Source organism: Terrapene carolina, unplaced genomic scaffold (assembly GCF_002925995.2).
Source record: "Terrapene carolina triunguis isolate 2854851 unplaced genomic scaffold, T_m_triunguis-2.0 Scaffold629, whole genome shotgun sequence".
In the NCBI taxonomy this organism is placed as follows: Eukaryota; Metazoa; Chordata; order Testudines; family Emydidae; genus Terrapene; species Terrapene triunguis.
The window spans coordinates 10,618,928-10,636,385 of record NW_020664980.1 but is presented as its reverse complement, the minus strand read 5'-3'; the positions used below and the strand labels follow the sequence as shown (position 1 = coordinate 10,636,385).

At 39.8% G+C, this 17,458-nt stretch overlaps 1 protein-coding gene across 1 annotated transcript in view; it reads right to left on the bottom strand.

Annotated features, from left to right (window-relative positions):
* The window catches only part of SPOCK1 (SPARC (osteonectin), cwcv and kazal like domains proteoglycan 1), a 486,481-nt gene that overhangs the window by 140,363 nt on the left and 328,660 nt on the right, over positions 1-17,458 (bottom strand). The window contains exon 5 of the mRNA XM_024202111.2: positions 15,765-15,897. Coding sequence (XP_024057879.1) covers positions 15,765-15,897 — 133 coding nt within the window. The remainder of the gene's footprint in view (positions 1-15,764; positions 15,898-17,458) is intronic.

Sequence of the window (17,458 nt, the reverse complement as noted above, 5' to 3'; positions counted from 1 at the left end):
AGGGAATATTGTGAAGGCCAAAAGTATAACTAATCGGGTTCAAAAAAGAACTAAATAAGTTCATGATGGATAGGTCCATCAATGGCTATTAGCCATGGGGGTCAGGGATGTAACCCCATGCTCTGGGTGTCCCTAAACCTCTGCCTGCTAGAAGCTGGGACTGAATGACGAGGGATAGATTACTCAGTAAACTGCCCTGTTCTGTTCACTCCCTCTGAAGCATCTGGCATCAGCCATAGTCGAAGATAGGATACTGGGCTAGATGGACCATTGATCTAATCCACTATGACCATTCTAATGTTCTTAATTCAAATTAGCATTCCAGGAAAAAGGACATCAGAAAGATCACTACCACCCACAAAGGAGGCTGTGGGGGAAGTGACAGGAAGACATCCCCAACTCAATACACCTCTTCAGAGAAAGCCTGAGTTATCGGTGAGACTAGACTAGGCACAGACTAAGCCGTTGGTGACCTTAGGAAGATCAATTTCACTTGAGTGGATGGTTCGATGGTGAGGGCACAAGCCTGGGACTTTGGAGACCTCAGTCCAGTTCTCAGCTCCACCACACAGACTTTCCTGAGTGACGCTGGGTAAGTCACTTAGCCTCCCTGTGCACTAGTTCCCCAACAATAAAAAGGGGCTAGTAGCACTTCCCTACCTTACAGGACTGTTGTAGGATATATACATGAGGCAATATGGCGATGGGGGCCTAGCAGTACCCACGATAGGTAGATACTAAAATATAATGATTGAACTTCATATCTGATTATCTTCCTCTCACGCTGTTACTTCCCCCTCCCCTGTAACACCTTCTCTATTACCTCCTCACTGATTATGCAAAATAATGTGACTCTGTATTTTTACTTTTTTAAAATAAAAAATGATTAAATGTATTTGGTTACATATAAACAAATTGCCTGGTACTAATTCAAGCCAACTTTGTTTATTGTGAACATATATCACACCAGTATTTAAAATAAGAGACGTATGTTTTCTCCCCACCATGGGCTTCTTGCCACATTTTGACAACTCACTGAGTAATATCAATCTCAAGATGCATTTTATAGCCCAATTATACTGTAGGAGCACACTCGAGCATGATGCATAATGTATAGCAAATACACACACAGATCCTGTTATTGGTGAATGTAAACTATATGTGCACTGCACTTCCCACACAGTGTTTCAAAACTATACCCCACAGTATCATGTTAAATAACTCATGCATTCTACGTACTATAAACCAGCTATTTAAAAACTATTCCTTTGCCTCCTGTGTTACAAAGGGGCCAGAGATAGTTTACAAAGAATGAACCTTATGGCTTCAGTTCCTTTGAGTTCTGAATCTTTCCTTTTGCATAGTAAAAATGTAAAGCAGTCTGTATCATTCAAATAATCTAATTTTCCAATCCACCTTTGTTAACATTGCTGGGTGAAGCCAATTACAAATGCCTTAAGGCTCACAGGCTCAATCATTGTGTGACAGGTCAAATTTTATTGTTTGCTCCATCCATCATTACTGACGTGCTAATTCAAAGTATGCAAGGCACAGTCTACTTGCTACTTCTTCCTTCTCCCTGTGCACCAGCTGTAATTTTAATGCAGAAGGTTATTAAGAAGCACATTGTCTGCTGTCATTCAGAGCTCGCTTATTCCATGCATTTGAAAAGATTGCCCATAATTGTATTTTCCCTCCTACTGTATCTATCTAAAGTTCTTTACTGCCTTTGGGCAAACAGACCCAAAGAGGTCATCAGCGATGAAGTTTTCAAGCAACAGCCTATTTTCAAAGAATATACTGTAATATAGTGATGGGTTTTCAAAAATTCGATCACAGAAAATCCTGATATTACCCCTCTGAATAATCTGTTTCAAATTCAGGTGCCTAAATGTAGGCACCTAAATCCATATTGAGACACAACAATGCTGCAACAGCATTTAACCACGTTAAGTGCTTTGCTGAATCATGGCTTAGGCTCCAGTTCAGGACAATGCTTAACCACGTGTTTGAATCCATCCCTGTTGGAGGACAGCACTTAGTATGTGCTGAATATTTGCCGAATTCAATCCTGGATGGTGCTGCTTTTTCAGAACCATGGCCTGCTTTCCAGAAATACAGAGCATCCAACAGCTCCTATGGAAGACAATAAAAGCAGTGAATGTTCAGCACCTCTGAGCAGTGAGGATATTTAATCAGGTCCTTAAGTCTGAAAATTTGAGAACTACGGTATTGTGGGAATTGAGAATTTGGGAGGAAAAGCTCGATAATTTGGCAAATATTAAGAAATATTCAAAATATCTTCACAGCAAACCACAAAAAGCCTTGGGAACAATAATTTCAGGAGGTTTGCGAGCCGTTTTCAGCTTTATAAAAGTTCATTGTCAGAACGTTTTCAATGTAGATATGTAATTTCCAGAAATTACCTTTTTATCATTAATTTTTTTAACTCTGGGCACCACACTTGACTTGTTCCAAGGAGCTATGCTATGCTTGTTATGCTATCATATGGATAGACTAGTTCAGCACTGGGTCTGGAGAAAGAGTTAGCAAAACTGTATGTTCTAAGGGACTCACGCAATGAGTATATTCTGTGTAAACAAGTTACATTTGAAAAATTAATTCTATTCATTGAGGTAATCCTTTTAAAATGAGTGCAACCCAAAAGTAATCAATACAATGTTGCACACATCTTATAGGGAGATTGTTATTCTGGGAGGGCACAGGTCAAGCTCAAGTCAATAATAATAATAAAGCCTTGCACTTCAATTGTACCCTTGAAGCCAAAGATCGCCAATAACTTTATGAAGTACTATTAGCCTCATTTTAGAGACAGAAAAACTGTGTTGTAGCTTAAGTGACTTGGATGAGTTGAGAACAGAACTTAGGCCTTGGAAACTGCATCTCCTGCTCTAATTACTCCATGATAATGCTTCCTTATTGAAAATCTGGAAGATATTATTTTTGCATTGATATATTGCAAGATCTTCTAGGCAAGATTTGAGTTTTCGTTTGTATATGCTCAGAATACTAAAATGGTACATCTATCGATTCACCATTTACTTCAAGTAGTATGATATGGAGAAATTGTTCTGTAATCTCCCCCAAGCATTGTGATCTTGCATTGACAACTAAAACCTTGCAATGGTGAATAAGCACAACTATGGAAAAAATAACAGGTTCAGGAATAAAAATATGGATCTAGAAACTGACAAAACACAATAATCACAAAGGAACCTGGCTGTGCGAACCCAAGCTCCTGACAGTCTGGAAACAATTTGTAAATGGTTTCTGACTCAGCAATGTAAGATCAAATGGAAACAAACTAAAAATACACCGAACCTGATAGACATGGTTAGAGAGGGTACATATACATTGCACTTGGGAGGTATGACTCCCATTGCGGTAGACAGACTTGCACTAGCCCAGCTTGAGCTAGAGCACTAAAAATGGCAGTGTGGATATTGCAGCACATACAGTGGCTTGGACTAGCTGACTGAACTCAGACCCGGGGGGTTGTGTGGCCTTGGATTTGACCAGCTAGCCCAAATCACCACCCGTGTCACAACCGCCACACTGCTATTTTTAGTGCACTACCTTGAACTAAGCTCGTGTAAGTCTGTCTACTGGCGCTGGGAATCACACTTCCCAGCTGCAATGTAGACACATCCAAAAGGGAGATCAATATTTCTGGGTTGCTACTAGGCTGGCTGGCGTTATCACATGTGACTTCATACAACTTGAAGATGGAACTTTTGACAAACACTTTACTATTTTAAAAGGAAATTTTCAAATTTGACCTCACTTAGAATCATAGAAGATTAGGGTTGGAAGAGACCTCATGAGGACATCTAGTCCAACCCCCTGCTCAAAGCAGGACCAACACCAACTAAATCACCCCAGCCAGGGCTTTGTCAAGCCGGGCCTTGCACCCCCTAAAGATAGAGATTCCATCACCTTGCTAGGTAACCCATTCCAGTGCTTCACCACCCTCCTAGTGAACAGTGTTTCCTAACATCCAACCTAGACCTTCCCCACTGCAACTTCTCCACTTGTATCTGTTTGCAACTCCTTACATGCTTACTATTTCCAAACAAATGCCTCAGTTGTTACCCAGCACTCATAAGCAGTTGTATATATCAAAGCAGAATGCAGAGGTCATAGAGGAAAACAAACTTCACCAGGATCATTTTAGTTTTCTACCCTCTCACCAGGCAATTAAAACAGGGCTGATTAAAAATTGTCTACCCATTGGACTTACGTTTGAAAACATTTCTGCATATGATTATCCCTATTACATATGCTGTATGAGACATATCTGTTTTGTCTAGTGCCAATCCACAAATGCTTTAATCGACAAACAGATTATTTTGACTACTTTCTTCCTCTTCTGACATGCCCATTGATTAGAGATAAGTAGTGATTCTGCTTGTTCACGCAATCAGTGGGTTGTGCAGGAAACATATAACAGCCAAGATTCATGGGTGGGTTTAAACTGCATTTGCGGGTACTGTACAAGTGCGCACACATGCATCCCTTCTGAGCCCCACTGTCCCTTCCCACTTTGCACTTTGATCTCTTCACTCTAACTTCTGATTTTTTAGGCCCTGAACTCCTCTTTCCTCCCAACCCAAGTAGGAATCTGATTTAAAAACACAGATTCCAAAAGGTGATGCCCCATTCAGCCCAGCTATTACACTAGTATTTTCAGAAAGCATTTTAGAAACGGTAGCTCAAATCCCAAAGTCCTTACTTTATAATTTTTATTTGTATTGTGGCAGCACCCAAGGGTCTCAGTGAGGATCCGATCTCCATTGTGCAATGCCCTGTACGAAGACAAGGTCAGTAATCCTTAGCCATCTGGCCCCAGCAGAAGATGGAGTAGCAGTGACCTACACTAGTAGAAAATCAGGCCAAGTGGAGCTCTGCCCACACCCTGCCTCCCAAAATGTGCTTGACTTTACTCCTGTCTTTTCTTGTGCCAGGTGCAGGAGGTGAACAAAGCTGGAAGCCGAATACCCATGTCTGCCACCTTTCCAGCGGTGGGGAGTAATCTGAGCAAAACACAATAAAGACAATTTGTCCAGGTCCATGATCAGGAGGCTGTGAGTGAAAGCAGGACCCATGCTGGAAGAATCCAAAAGGGTTCTGGTGTCTCTTAGAGTTTCGTGCAGACCAACGGGATGCAGCAAACGTGCATTTTCAGAACAAGAAGTTAACAAGATTTGTATTAAGAATTGAAGTTTCTCTCCCCCCCCCAAGAGTAAAGCAATGTCAGTAAGTGTATTTGCAGACAGACCATCACCCTCTGCGCCACAGTAACGTCTGATGAATTAATAGCACTGTCAAGTCTTGCAATATGAAAGAATAGGAATTGCCCAGTAAAAAAAAATCACTGCCTTCCTGTATGCTGATTGATTGCACAAGCCTCCTGGGTAAGTTGAGCAGATGTCCTGGCTCTAAAAGAAACAGTGTGTTTTCCTTTGAAAAAAAACTGTTCTAATGTTTCAACTTTTTTTTTTTTTTGTAATGACACAGAGATGTCAGACAATGCTGGACATTAACACACATCATCAAGACAACAGCCCTCTGGCAGTAGAAAAACTAATAGATCTTCTAAACTCTAGTGATCCTCTAGCTCTCTCTCTTCATATAATATATATTCGGCTAGCTAAAAATCTGAAGAACACCTATTTATTTATGGGCACAGTATTGGGCCAGGCAGAAGAATACACACAACTTACAGGTGCCTACAGGATGGCAATTTCTGGTGGTTACTCAAACTCACTATACAGTCAAGGTGGGAGGGGAGTTGGGTGTTGTAATTGTTTTTTTCAGGTAATGGACAAATCAGTGCAGGTGATAAAGTGCACAAAAGCTACTCCAACTACAGTTAATAGCAGAAAAATGAATCTCCCCCCTCAAACAAAAGGAAGGCTCAGGAAATTGTTGCATATGTTGACACTCATAGAAGAATCATAGAAGATTAGGGTTGGAAGAGACCCCAGAAAGTCATCTAGTCCAATCTCCTGCTTAAAGCAGGACTAACACCAACTAAATCATGCCAGCCAAGGCTTTGTCAAGCCGGGCCTTAAAGACCTTAAAAACTGGATGCATGATTAAAAAGTCAGTCTTCCCCATGGCCTCATCTACTTCACAATTCCACAGAGCTTAGCTTCAGCCTGAAGAGACTCAGATCTGATTGTCTAGGATGGCTTCATGTGCACCTTGGCTTTGTGAGACGGGCACAGCAGACAGAAAGCCACTTGTTTGGGTACACCGGCACAACTAAAACCCTATTTTATAATCCTAGGATTCCAAATGCGTGTATGAACATATCCCTGGGAGATGATTGATCGGAAGATTATGCCATGGATTCTTGGAAATGTGATGTTCTCTTGATTCCTACCAACACCTCAATATCCCGTACATGTAGCCTTCAATATGACTCAACACTGAATGGGGACTCCAGGATTTGGCCTGGAGCATCTTTATTTACATTGATTTTCAGCCTCTATTTTTATTGAAAAAAGAACAGGAGTACTTGTGGCACCTTAGAGACTAACAAATTTATTTGAGCATAAGCTTTCGTGGGCTACAGCCCACTTCTTCGGATGCATAGAATGGAACATATATTGAGGAGATATATATACACACATACAGAGAGCATGAAAAGGTGGGAGTTGTCTTACCAACTCTGAGAGGCCAATTAAGTAAGAGGAAAAAATATATTTTCCATTCTATGCATCCGAAGAAGTGGGCTGTAGCCCAGGAAAGCTTATGCTCAAATAAATTTGTTAGTCTCTAAGGTGCCACAAGTACTCCTGTTCTTTTTGTGGATACAGACTAACACGGCTGCTACTCTGAAACCTATTTTCATTGAAGAATTTTTCTTAAATGGACTTTGGCTTCATTTCAACAGGCTCAGAGTTAAAGTCTGCTCTCAGCCATACCAGTATAAATCGAAAGTAACTCCAGTGACGATGAAGGAGCTGCTCTAAATTCTCTCTGGTGCGAGATTAGATTCTGGCCCTATTAACACAGCCTACACCCTGATCTCTGCACTGATTAAACCAGAAATGAAAAACAGCCAGGAGCCAACGCTGTGTAATTTGCAGGATTTATTTGCTTGTAAGAATGAAGATACTGCAAACTACAGTGATGCTAACATTTGTTTATGGTGTAAAATGTAACATATATATTTTATTACAGTCTAAGTCAACATTTTCCCAAACTGTCTTTCTCTGAATTGTTTACATGGCAATTTGATCATAAACAAACAGTTGGCTAGAGGCTCTGCTGAAAAAGAAAAAGGCCCAATGTTTGCTAGCACATCAGGTGTAGCCAGGAACAAACAGATAAGATCAGAGGAAGTGTGGCATGACTTAGGCCTCATCTACACCTAAAACTTAGGTCGACTTAGCTACGTTGCTCAGGGATGTGAAAAATTCACCTCCCGCTGCTGCTGTCCCTCCTAGGGTTGAACAAAATGTTTCATTTGACCCCAAATGAAAATTTTATTGGCTTTTTTGATTTGCTGAAAATTCCAAAAAAATGTCAGTATCTGTTTCGGTCCAACCAATCTTCTTTATTTTTCGCAACTGCAAGTGAATTGAAAAAATCAGTTATTCACTCAGCTCTAGTTGTGTTCAGTGTCAGTGACAGAAAACCAGCTGTGTCGCCCCGCAATGCCCATTTGCTGGCTAAGAAACACCAATGAGGGAGAACGCTGTGCTAAAGGAAAATTGGCTATTGGTCCCAACAGTCTCCACGATATCCGGCAGGTAGGTGGGTTATGAAATTCTAAGGGACATTGTGCTAAACGCCTGGCATTCGGAATCTCTGCAGATATTTACTAATTGTGTTTCTGAGATTGCCTGCAGGGACAGCATTTAAAAAAAACACCATTATTTTAGCCAATCTTTGTTGTTGTTTTATTTTCTCTATTTCCATGATTCCTGGAAGCAACGTTATTTGCCTCTTGCTTCCTTCCCCTAATATCAAATTAGTTACCTAATGCTATGACAACAGTAGGTGACTTTTCCATTTTCAAACAAAAGAGACATGATCATGGGCTTAATTAGTTTGCAACGGTTTAATTAAAATTTGCAAAACAACAATGTACCTAATTACAAGCATAATAATTATACCAATGTACCTTTCAATCTTTTAAGGGACTGTTAGTCATTGAGGTGTGTATTTTGTAATTGAAGATCACCCTTATTTTCATTTTCTGATTAGTTAAGTACAGTCATTGTCATGTTCAGGTAATTGCTTTATTAAGTAGCTTAATTAAACTTCCTGTAAAACTGACAGCTATGCAGTTATATTTTTAATGTGTTGCTGACAAAAGTGTTAACTAATTACATAACACTCTTTATAGGGCTTAGGTACCTCACTAGCTTAATTCATTAGTATTTGCAAGGAGCTTTTAGAACCCCAAATGGAAGATACTGCAAAAGTGCCAAGAATTGTCAGAGTATAAAATGGACCTTGGAGAAGTTTGTATGCAGAAAACAGCAGCTTCTCTTTATAAAAGAAAACTTTATCGTGAGGGAGAAATACTGCATATTATAAAGCCTCTGCAACCCCAGCAATAGCTGCATTCTGTCTTTACTGAACGTTATCTTTCTGGTCTAGGGGTTTCTTTTTTACAATGAGTTGAAAGGATGAGGGGAAGCTGATATTATGATAAGATCCTGTTGTTCCAAAAAATGAGCTCTAGCACTGAAAGCATGTGTGTGGGGATTCAGGTGGAGGTAGGTACTGGGCCCTGCTGCCTCTTGTGTTTGAATTTAACCTTCTGGCACCTAACACATCATAGGGTGTGACCCAAGACACCTCAGCATGCATAGTTTGAGACTGTGCAGAATGCAAACAGAAAAGAGGCCGTAAGAGGGGAGGGCAGTACATGTGGCAGGCCAAACACTGAGGCATCTGGGCCCACCAAAGAATTAGTAGATGCAGTGGAAACAACACTTCCAAGTTCATTTTCTGAATACAGCTATGTTCACCTTCGTGGACTTCAGCAGTGGTTGTGGGTAGACGCAGTATGAGCCGCCAACCTTGGGGCAAATTTTCAAAAGAGCTCAGGAAAATATTTGCAAAGGCTCAACACCTTCAACCAGGGACAGATTTTCAAAACAACCGAGCTCCTATTTAAGCACCTAAATGAGGTCTAGATTTGTGAAAGTGCTCAGCACCCAGCAGCTCCCGTGGTGATACGACCACATTTTCACAAGAGCTCCGCAACCCACGTGCCGAGCTCTTGAGAAAGTCTGTCCCAGTTGGTGTTGATCCAGCCTTAGTGATCTTTCCACTCTTTCCATGGAGACTTTTGGCTCTCCAGCGCAGCGCTGTGGAGAGCCAGGAATTCCCTTTTACCCTCATTGTCCATAGTAGCCTCAGTTTCAGTTAACATTAGCTATTCATGTAATGAGAGATGTTGGTATATATGTAAATACTTAACATATCAAGTGCCAGAAGATGGCGCTCAAGAATATGCAGCCAAGCCCCTGGCTTTTGTAGGCCCAATAAAACTTCTTATTATGTTTCCTTGGATCAGCTCTTTACAACTATCCCTCATGACCAGTGTGGCTATGTACAGTCAATTCCACGAATCACCAGCACTGTCATTAACTTAAGTAAAATATTTTCTTTCCAATTGGGGTTATTCAGTTTGAGTCCTATATGAAGTAGTAGCTATTGGTACAGCACTTTGAAGAGTGTAAAGGGCTAGCAAAGTTCTAAGTATTGTCATGTAATACAAGACAATATGGTGATAATGCTTTCAATTATTTTGTCATCCAGTTTGTAAGAATGGAAGATTTTATTACACTTTCAAGAATGACTAACAACATTTAATAATAGTTAGTATACATTAAAAAAAAAACATTTTTAAGTGAACGTATTGGAAGTCAGTGCCCGAAAGCTTCTTGACACTTTTACAAAGTAAGGAGAACTCCACCAACCCAGCCCCCCTATGAGCTCTCTGAAATACTTAAGTCCAAGGTCACTATCCATCAAACCAATTATTGTTGTCCTATTTCTGCCTTAGACATCCTAAACCTTGAAGGTATGCCAGCATAGCTGTGCAGAAACTCAGTGAAATTCTCCATAAAAGGAGGTTCATGCCTGAGCAATTGTTGGATGGAAAAATAAGTCAGGATATTATTTTCTGAGCAGTCATGCTCTAACTGGGGAAGAGCAAATTGGTGACATCACTCCTACTCCTCATGCAAATATGGGAGGGGATGCTGCAGCTTTTCTTGAACATCATTTCCTTTTAATTCATTTCCCTCCCCCCACCCCAACAGTCACCAGTTCAGAGTCAAGGTACCTACAAGCCCCCGTGCAAACATCACTGAACAGAGTCTTTATTCTGTGGTGAAGTGCTTTCATGCAGCTGTCTCAAGACACAGTGGATAAATAGACCTATGCAAAAAACTGTGTCCTGTCCCAGAGAATCCACTGTATTCTGAAGGGGAAGACTGACAAACTCAACCAGGACAGATTCCAACACTGACAAATATAGGTCAACTACAAACTCTATAACTTATCTAAACTGCTTTTTGTGCATGGTTATCAGAATAGATGACCGGCGTACATATTCATTTTAAATGACTTTGTCCCCAAAGTAGTTGCTGCCCTCTGTCTTTTAGATATGAACTTGACAGCAAGTTTCTCATTTGCCATATCTGCTCCTACAGGACATTGTACTTCTGCAAACTAGTTTGTGAAGGGGAGGACCGCATGTGTGCCCATTAGATGCATGCACACATGCACAAATACAAAACAAAATGCTACATGTCCACCTTACATGAAGGGGCACTTGCATAGTCCACACTACCTGTAGTAATATTCACCAATAATACTGCACTGGAAAGGAAAGAACCAAAGAAGAGTGCTGTGGTTTTAGAAACTACATGATCAGAAGGGTTATCGGAAAAAGAAGAGAAAACACTGCCTTGAAGTCCCCTGGGGAGTTCTAGGAAAGTAGCTCCAACCGTCTTCTTAATTCATCAGAGACGTTAAAACCCCCGATAGTTACTTACAATAAACATTTTATTTGTTAGAACATTTAAACTTGACCTTTAGTTTTGTAGCAGTCATTTGAAACGATTAAGATTATGCTGAAAATAAAATAATCTGTAATGGCGAAGAGCTGAAATAAAGGCCAAACCTATAAAAGCACCTGATTCTGACATGCCACAAGTGCATTACAGTCAAATTATTATGCATTAGACTTGTCAACTTAAATTTTTTCCTTAGAGTTGAGCCCTAATGTACAATTTGCTAATATGTAACAGCTATTTAAGAAAGCAAACGTGGGAGCTGATTTGAGTGGCGCTATATGATTCTACAGAAGCTTCTGTTTGATGGCAGATGCTAAGTCCTGTCAATTGCTACGCACAGAAAACACTTGTCTTCCTAGGCTGTGAAATTCTTCTCTCTTCAGTGACGTTCTGCAATTACTAGCCTCAAGATATCAAGGGCCTAAAAAGTCGGATATTTGAATGGCTTTTTGCCACAGAAGTCGTGCCATCAGAAAGACAATGCCATAAATTAGCTCCTGCATTCTAGCCTCAACAGCAGAATTTATGTGTCAACTGTGGCTATTTTAGGAAGCAGATGCCATGGCGGGGCTCCCAATGGAGTATCACTAAAACCTTTTAACTTGCCATAGTTGCTACACAGAGAAAGTGGGAGGTAAAGAGGCCAATAGCCAATTGATTTCAAAATGAAATCACTCAATCTCTGTGGATTGAGTGCAGGATAATCTACAAACAATGAATAACTAAGAGGAATTAAAAATTAAAATGACTTCATTCATGCTTATTTAATTTATGCTCCTTAAAGTAAGTACCCTACGAACAGGATACTTTAGAAAGCCAGAAAAAATATATACAAACTTCTCTGCTAGGTATCAAAAAAGAAAAAATATAAGGAATCTGGGAAAACTAATGGGAATGCATTCCAGCTATTCAACAAACTTCCAGGGGAGATTAGGCAAGTCTTTAGGAAATGCTGCAAAACTTTCCTCTTTGAAAAGGCCTTTCTACCATAAAAATGGTACTCACAGTCTCTTTCCCACCCAATAAAAAAACCCCAAATCCTGACTGAAACAAAACAAAGAGAAAAAAACCAAAAGTACATTAATATTTTTTAAAAAATCAAAAACAAACACCCTACTCCAAACAGAGAGTTCAGACACTGTAAAGGGAGATGTGCCAGAGACTCCATGAAGTCCATTAAGGACTTCACTGTAGTATCTGAGCATCTTCCATGTAAAATGACTAGCAATAGTGATGGGCAACAGTATAAAACCCTAAGACAGAGCCTAGTCTGTGAAACAGGATTCTGCAATTCAGACCCTTCAAACTAAGGTGTGGGAACACTAAAGCAAACATCCATCTAACACACTGATGGTCCTCGCGGCTGACAGCAGGCATTGCTCTTAATTAATGGCCTGATTTTCAGAGGTGCTGAGCACCCACACATTCTATTACAGGTAATGAGAGAGCTGACCATGCTCAGTGCTTTTGAAAATCGAGCCATAATTCCAAGATCCATTGTGCTTTAGAGAGAGGTTCTGTGACCACAATATGAAAGGAGGGATCACCCAGGGGTTTTCCCTAGAACTGCAATGGCTCCCAGTCTTTCTCTAGATTTTAAAGCCAGCAGAGACCACTATGATCATCTAGTTTGAACTTCTGCATTACACAGATCAGAGAACATCACCCACTAATTCCTGCATCAAACTCATAATTCCTGTTTGAGCTACATTATATTTTTAGAAAGACAGCCTTGATCGGAAGACTTCTTTTTGGGGTTCTGGACAAATGATCGTCGATCTCTTCCTTAAGAGTAGAGCTGGTTGGATATTTTCTATGGATTTTTTTTAAACAGAAAATGTAGTTTCAGCAAAACTGAAATTTTCTATGGGAAAATTATGATTTTGCAGAATTTTTTTTATTTTCTTCTGGGAAAATCTATATAAAATGTTTCCTTTTGGGTCAAATGGAAACATTTTGTTTGGTTTGGTTCAATGTTGATCTGTTTTTGTTTGAGCTGCAGCTGTGCCTTGCGGAAGCTGACATGGGGCATACAAGTCCTTTCTGGACTATATCTCCCATGATGTGCCACAGTCTCTGCTCTGGGTGAATTACTGAGGTGCATCGTGAGTGTCATGTGATCATAGTGCATCATGGGAAATGTAGTCTGGCCAGGGAACTCAGCCCATAGAGAACAATGAGGACATGAGGCATCAGAACTACATCTCCCATGAGGCATGGTAGCAGATGTGGGGCACAAAGATTAATGTTGAACTGTTTCAACATTTCCGAATCAATTTTTTTCATCTCTTTCTGTACCAAGAAACATTTCACCTTTTTACAGGATGGAAATTCCTATTTTCAACCAGATCTAAAGTAAACTTGCCAAAAGGTAGCTCTTGCTAAAAAGGCAACTGAGCAGAGCTTTTATGGGGACACTTTTAGTGAAGATAGGAAGCCACAGTGCTCTACTGGCTACTGTAATGATATGCACTGTATTGCAAGAGGTATTACTGCTATATAGTCTTACAAGGTACTGCAAAGAGCTATTGCAGAAAATTGCTACTACAACGGATCTGTTACTTGTTTAATAAAGGTCAAGCACGGAAGCATTTGGCTGCTGGGGCTGACATGGCTGTTCAGGGATTACTGATCATTACATGGTGCCAGGAGAGGCTTCAATCCAAAGGAGAGCTAAAGAAAAGCAACTACAAATGTGCAACAAGAGAAGAAGATAAGACTTCTATGCTACACTACAATGAAAGCAATCAAAACCTACTGTTCCCCAGCAAATGGTAGGTAGTATTGACAATAATTGGAAAACTTTTAAGCAGAGATTCATGCTACACTGCACAGTAGTTGGTGCATTTGAAAAGTCTGACAAAAAATGTAGCTGCATATCTTACAACTCCAGGGACTTGAGCAATTTATATATAAATAGATAATAGATAAAGATGAGCCAAGGTTGCTTATTCACAAGTCTGATGCATATCACTCATAACAGAAGGAGACTGGTGAGAGGTATGTCTTCCGGAGAAAAACATTCAACAATTGGAGTCATTTAATACCTTCATTACAGCCCTTAGGCTCACAGCTTAGTTGCAACACTTTGATGAATTTATAACATCAGTGGTTTTGATCAAAAAGTATTTGGCGTTAACAATAAAAAAATAATCAGAGGGGGTCAGCTAAGAGATCCAGTCCTTAGGCTGAGTGATGCAGTTATGCTGAGCCAGTGAAATAGTATGACTGACTATACAATGAAAACCACTTACTACAGACTTACCAATTTGTTCTATCGGATCATGTTCCAAAGGGCTAAGAGGAGAGGAGGAGGGAAAGATAAACATCAAAGTAACATGAAAACCTGTTTTGGGAGGCAGGGAGCTGGGGTGGAGGGGAAAGGAGAAATCAGGGAGTCACGTATGGTTATTTGGGGAGAATACTGGGAGAATAGAAGACTAATAACTGGGACAGGGCAGGAAGCAGTAGAAATGTATTTCAGTCATTTGACTGCAATTTCAAAACCAGCTCAAGGTTTACCCAAGACCAAACATTGATGATGAGAAAATACTGTATTGGTTGTCATTCATGATATACTAACTTAAGGAGGATAATAGATATTAGACTGTCATTAAAAGTGACATGTTCAGCAGACAGTTCATAGCCTTCATTCTTTACTAGTACATGGATGCAGGTCAAAACAGAAAGGAAAGCTTCCGCTATTTTTTTCTGTTGGCTCCGGGGATCTTTTTGCTCAAGTAAAACAGGAGTTTAAATGGATGAGCCACAGCCATGTGCTAATGTCTGTATCTAAGGATGGAGTATTCTACCTGCAGAGGCAGCGAGAGCACAAGAATTAGTATTACTGGCCCAAACTACCATGTCTTGCTCTCCTCTGATATGTCCCAGAACTTTCTGCTACTGATCATTTTATTTTCCTACATCTTTTGGGCCATCTTGAAACTTTTAAAGGTACTTTTACTGGCTGTCAAGCCTTATTTTGGCTGTTAGTAGAGAAGAATCTATCCCTAAAGACGTTAGAGACATAATTCCCCATGCCAGGAGCATGATGTATAAATATAGAGCACAGCACTGCACTGTACAAACACAGAAGGCTTAATACCAACAGCATGCGATTTGGACTGCTGAATTAAACATGGTTGTGGAGCTGGTTTCTTTTATTGAATCAAGCCCTAAGGCAATCATATTGTCAATATAACACTGGGCCAATTTATACCTGCTGGGTTCTGGGAGTACTTTTCTCAGCTGTAATGTATGCTATTTATGGAACACAAGAATGTTAAAACTATGACTTAAGTGAACTGTAATATGTTATCCACCCAACAGGAAATCCATCTCAGAATGACATTGCTGTTCTGAGGACAAAGCTGGCAGTGAGAACTATACCAAGGGTTTCATTATCTAACCATACAATGAATGAAAGGATCTAGTGCAGCAGGGGAAAGAGCAAATATAAGGCAATATTGACTCCGAGGTTCCAGAGATGGGTATTTTCAATTACACATTGGTGTTTCCCCAAATAATTATAAAATCATCAGCATTTTTTTTATATACAGAAATATGCGGCCTTAGCACTGGTTTCTACAAACTGTTTTAATAGGATTTGTTTGCGACAACTAGAACCTCTCCACATTACAACCTGGGCGGCCCTTGTAGACAGAGTTTCTGACTGTAAAGTGAATTTACCTTGGAAGTGTAAGTATGTCCATCAGAGCCACAGACAGGGCTGGCATGCATCACTGGACATGGCTTGCACTTGACTAAATTGGCCGGTCCAATCCAATGTTTCGGGGCCAGATTTCCTCTCTTTTGCCAAAGGCTGCAAAACAAAAAATACCAGTCTTGGGATATGAGTGTGAAAAACAAGAGCACGAGAACTTCTCTTAGTCAATCAAATCCTGTTTATTTACTGTATTCATTTAAAAAACCCTGAAAATTAAATGTAGCTCCTAGCTACACCCCCATAATATGGAAAATGCCTACATAGCTCTCTTTCAATCTATAATTAATATACTATACTGTTAAATTAATGACACTTCACTATATTTTGCTTTATAACTTCAAAAAACCTTATTTACAAATGTAACATAGCTAATCCTTGCAACATTCCTATGTGGCAGGAAAATACGATCATCATCATCTCCATCTTGTACTTGGAGAAATGGTGACACAGAAGACCTGATTTTCAGCCCCTGCCTTATCTAGGTCCCTATGTTTGTGCCAACAAGAAATTGCTTATGTGTAACTGACAGTTTTTTAGGCATGTATGTACCTGATTGCACTTGCAAATCAGGTAAATGGCACATCTAAATGACAAATTCTGCCTGCAAACTTTGTGTTCATGAAATGGAGGACAGGTTTCCAAAATCTGCCCCAGAGAAGTTAAATGACTTACACAAAGTCATATATTAAGTCAGTCAGTTGCACAGTTGATTTTAAGTGTTTTAGCTTTCCAGAAAATGTTAAACTATGAGAAACTTCTTAAATACAATTGTTAAGATGGAGTTCAGGATGAGAGTGTTTAACAACAACTTATAGGCAAAAATCCCTAAAGAAATGCTGCAGTTTACATTAAAGATTTGAAAGTATGGACATGCAATTAAGATCACTCAACCAATTTTTGCTCTGCACATGTAGTGACATCAGCTTCCATCTTCCCTTCTTTGTTCCCTTCACATCAGCTTTGCAATGTATATTATTTTTGGATCAAGAACATTCTTAAAGAATTTAGAACAATCTAGAGAGATTGGACCACTGTCATCCTTCCTTTCCCTTATATAATTATATAAACTTTCTATTTAAGTACCTTTCCCAAAACCATAGGAGACTCAGTTACAGCATTTCAAAAATGTGTACGAAATCTTTGGATTTTAACATCTGTCTCAAAAAGATAAAACGAACACCCAATAAATGCAATTAATTGCTAAAAAATGTAGATCAGTAGCTTTATTTTCCTATTATAATGAAATATCTTGAGTATTGTAATAATTTATGTTACCAGTAAGTAGTGTAGAGTGTATGAGGCATCCAAAAAAGAAATAACCATTTTTCAGCAGTGCTGAAAGTCAGGGTCCTGGTCTCAGGGCATGTTCTGCCAATCAGAATAGCATAATGGTTCTGTCTTGTATTTGATTGGTTGTAAGTGATGTCACTCAGTATTCTGTTGGAATGGCGTTCTTTGTAAAACAGAGGCAGGACTCCATCTTGGTGTGTAGCTTGAATTTAGCTCTTAATAATATTAGATTTTTTTTCTAATTCACTTTCAGCTTTCAGGGCCTGATTTTTAGAAACCAGAGACCCAGTTCTCTACCTATCTTTGCATGCTACCTCCCACATGTGGGAATCCCCCCAAAATGGCATTCCTTGTGCATGTGGCTAGA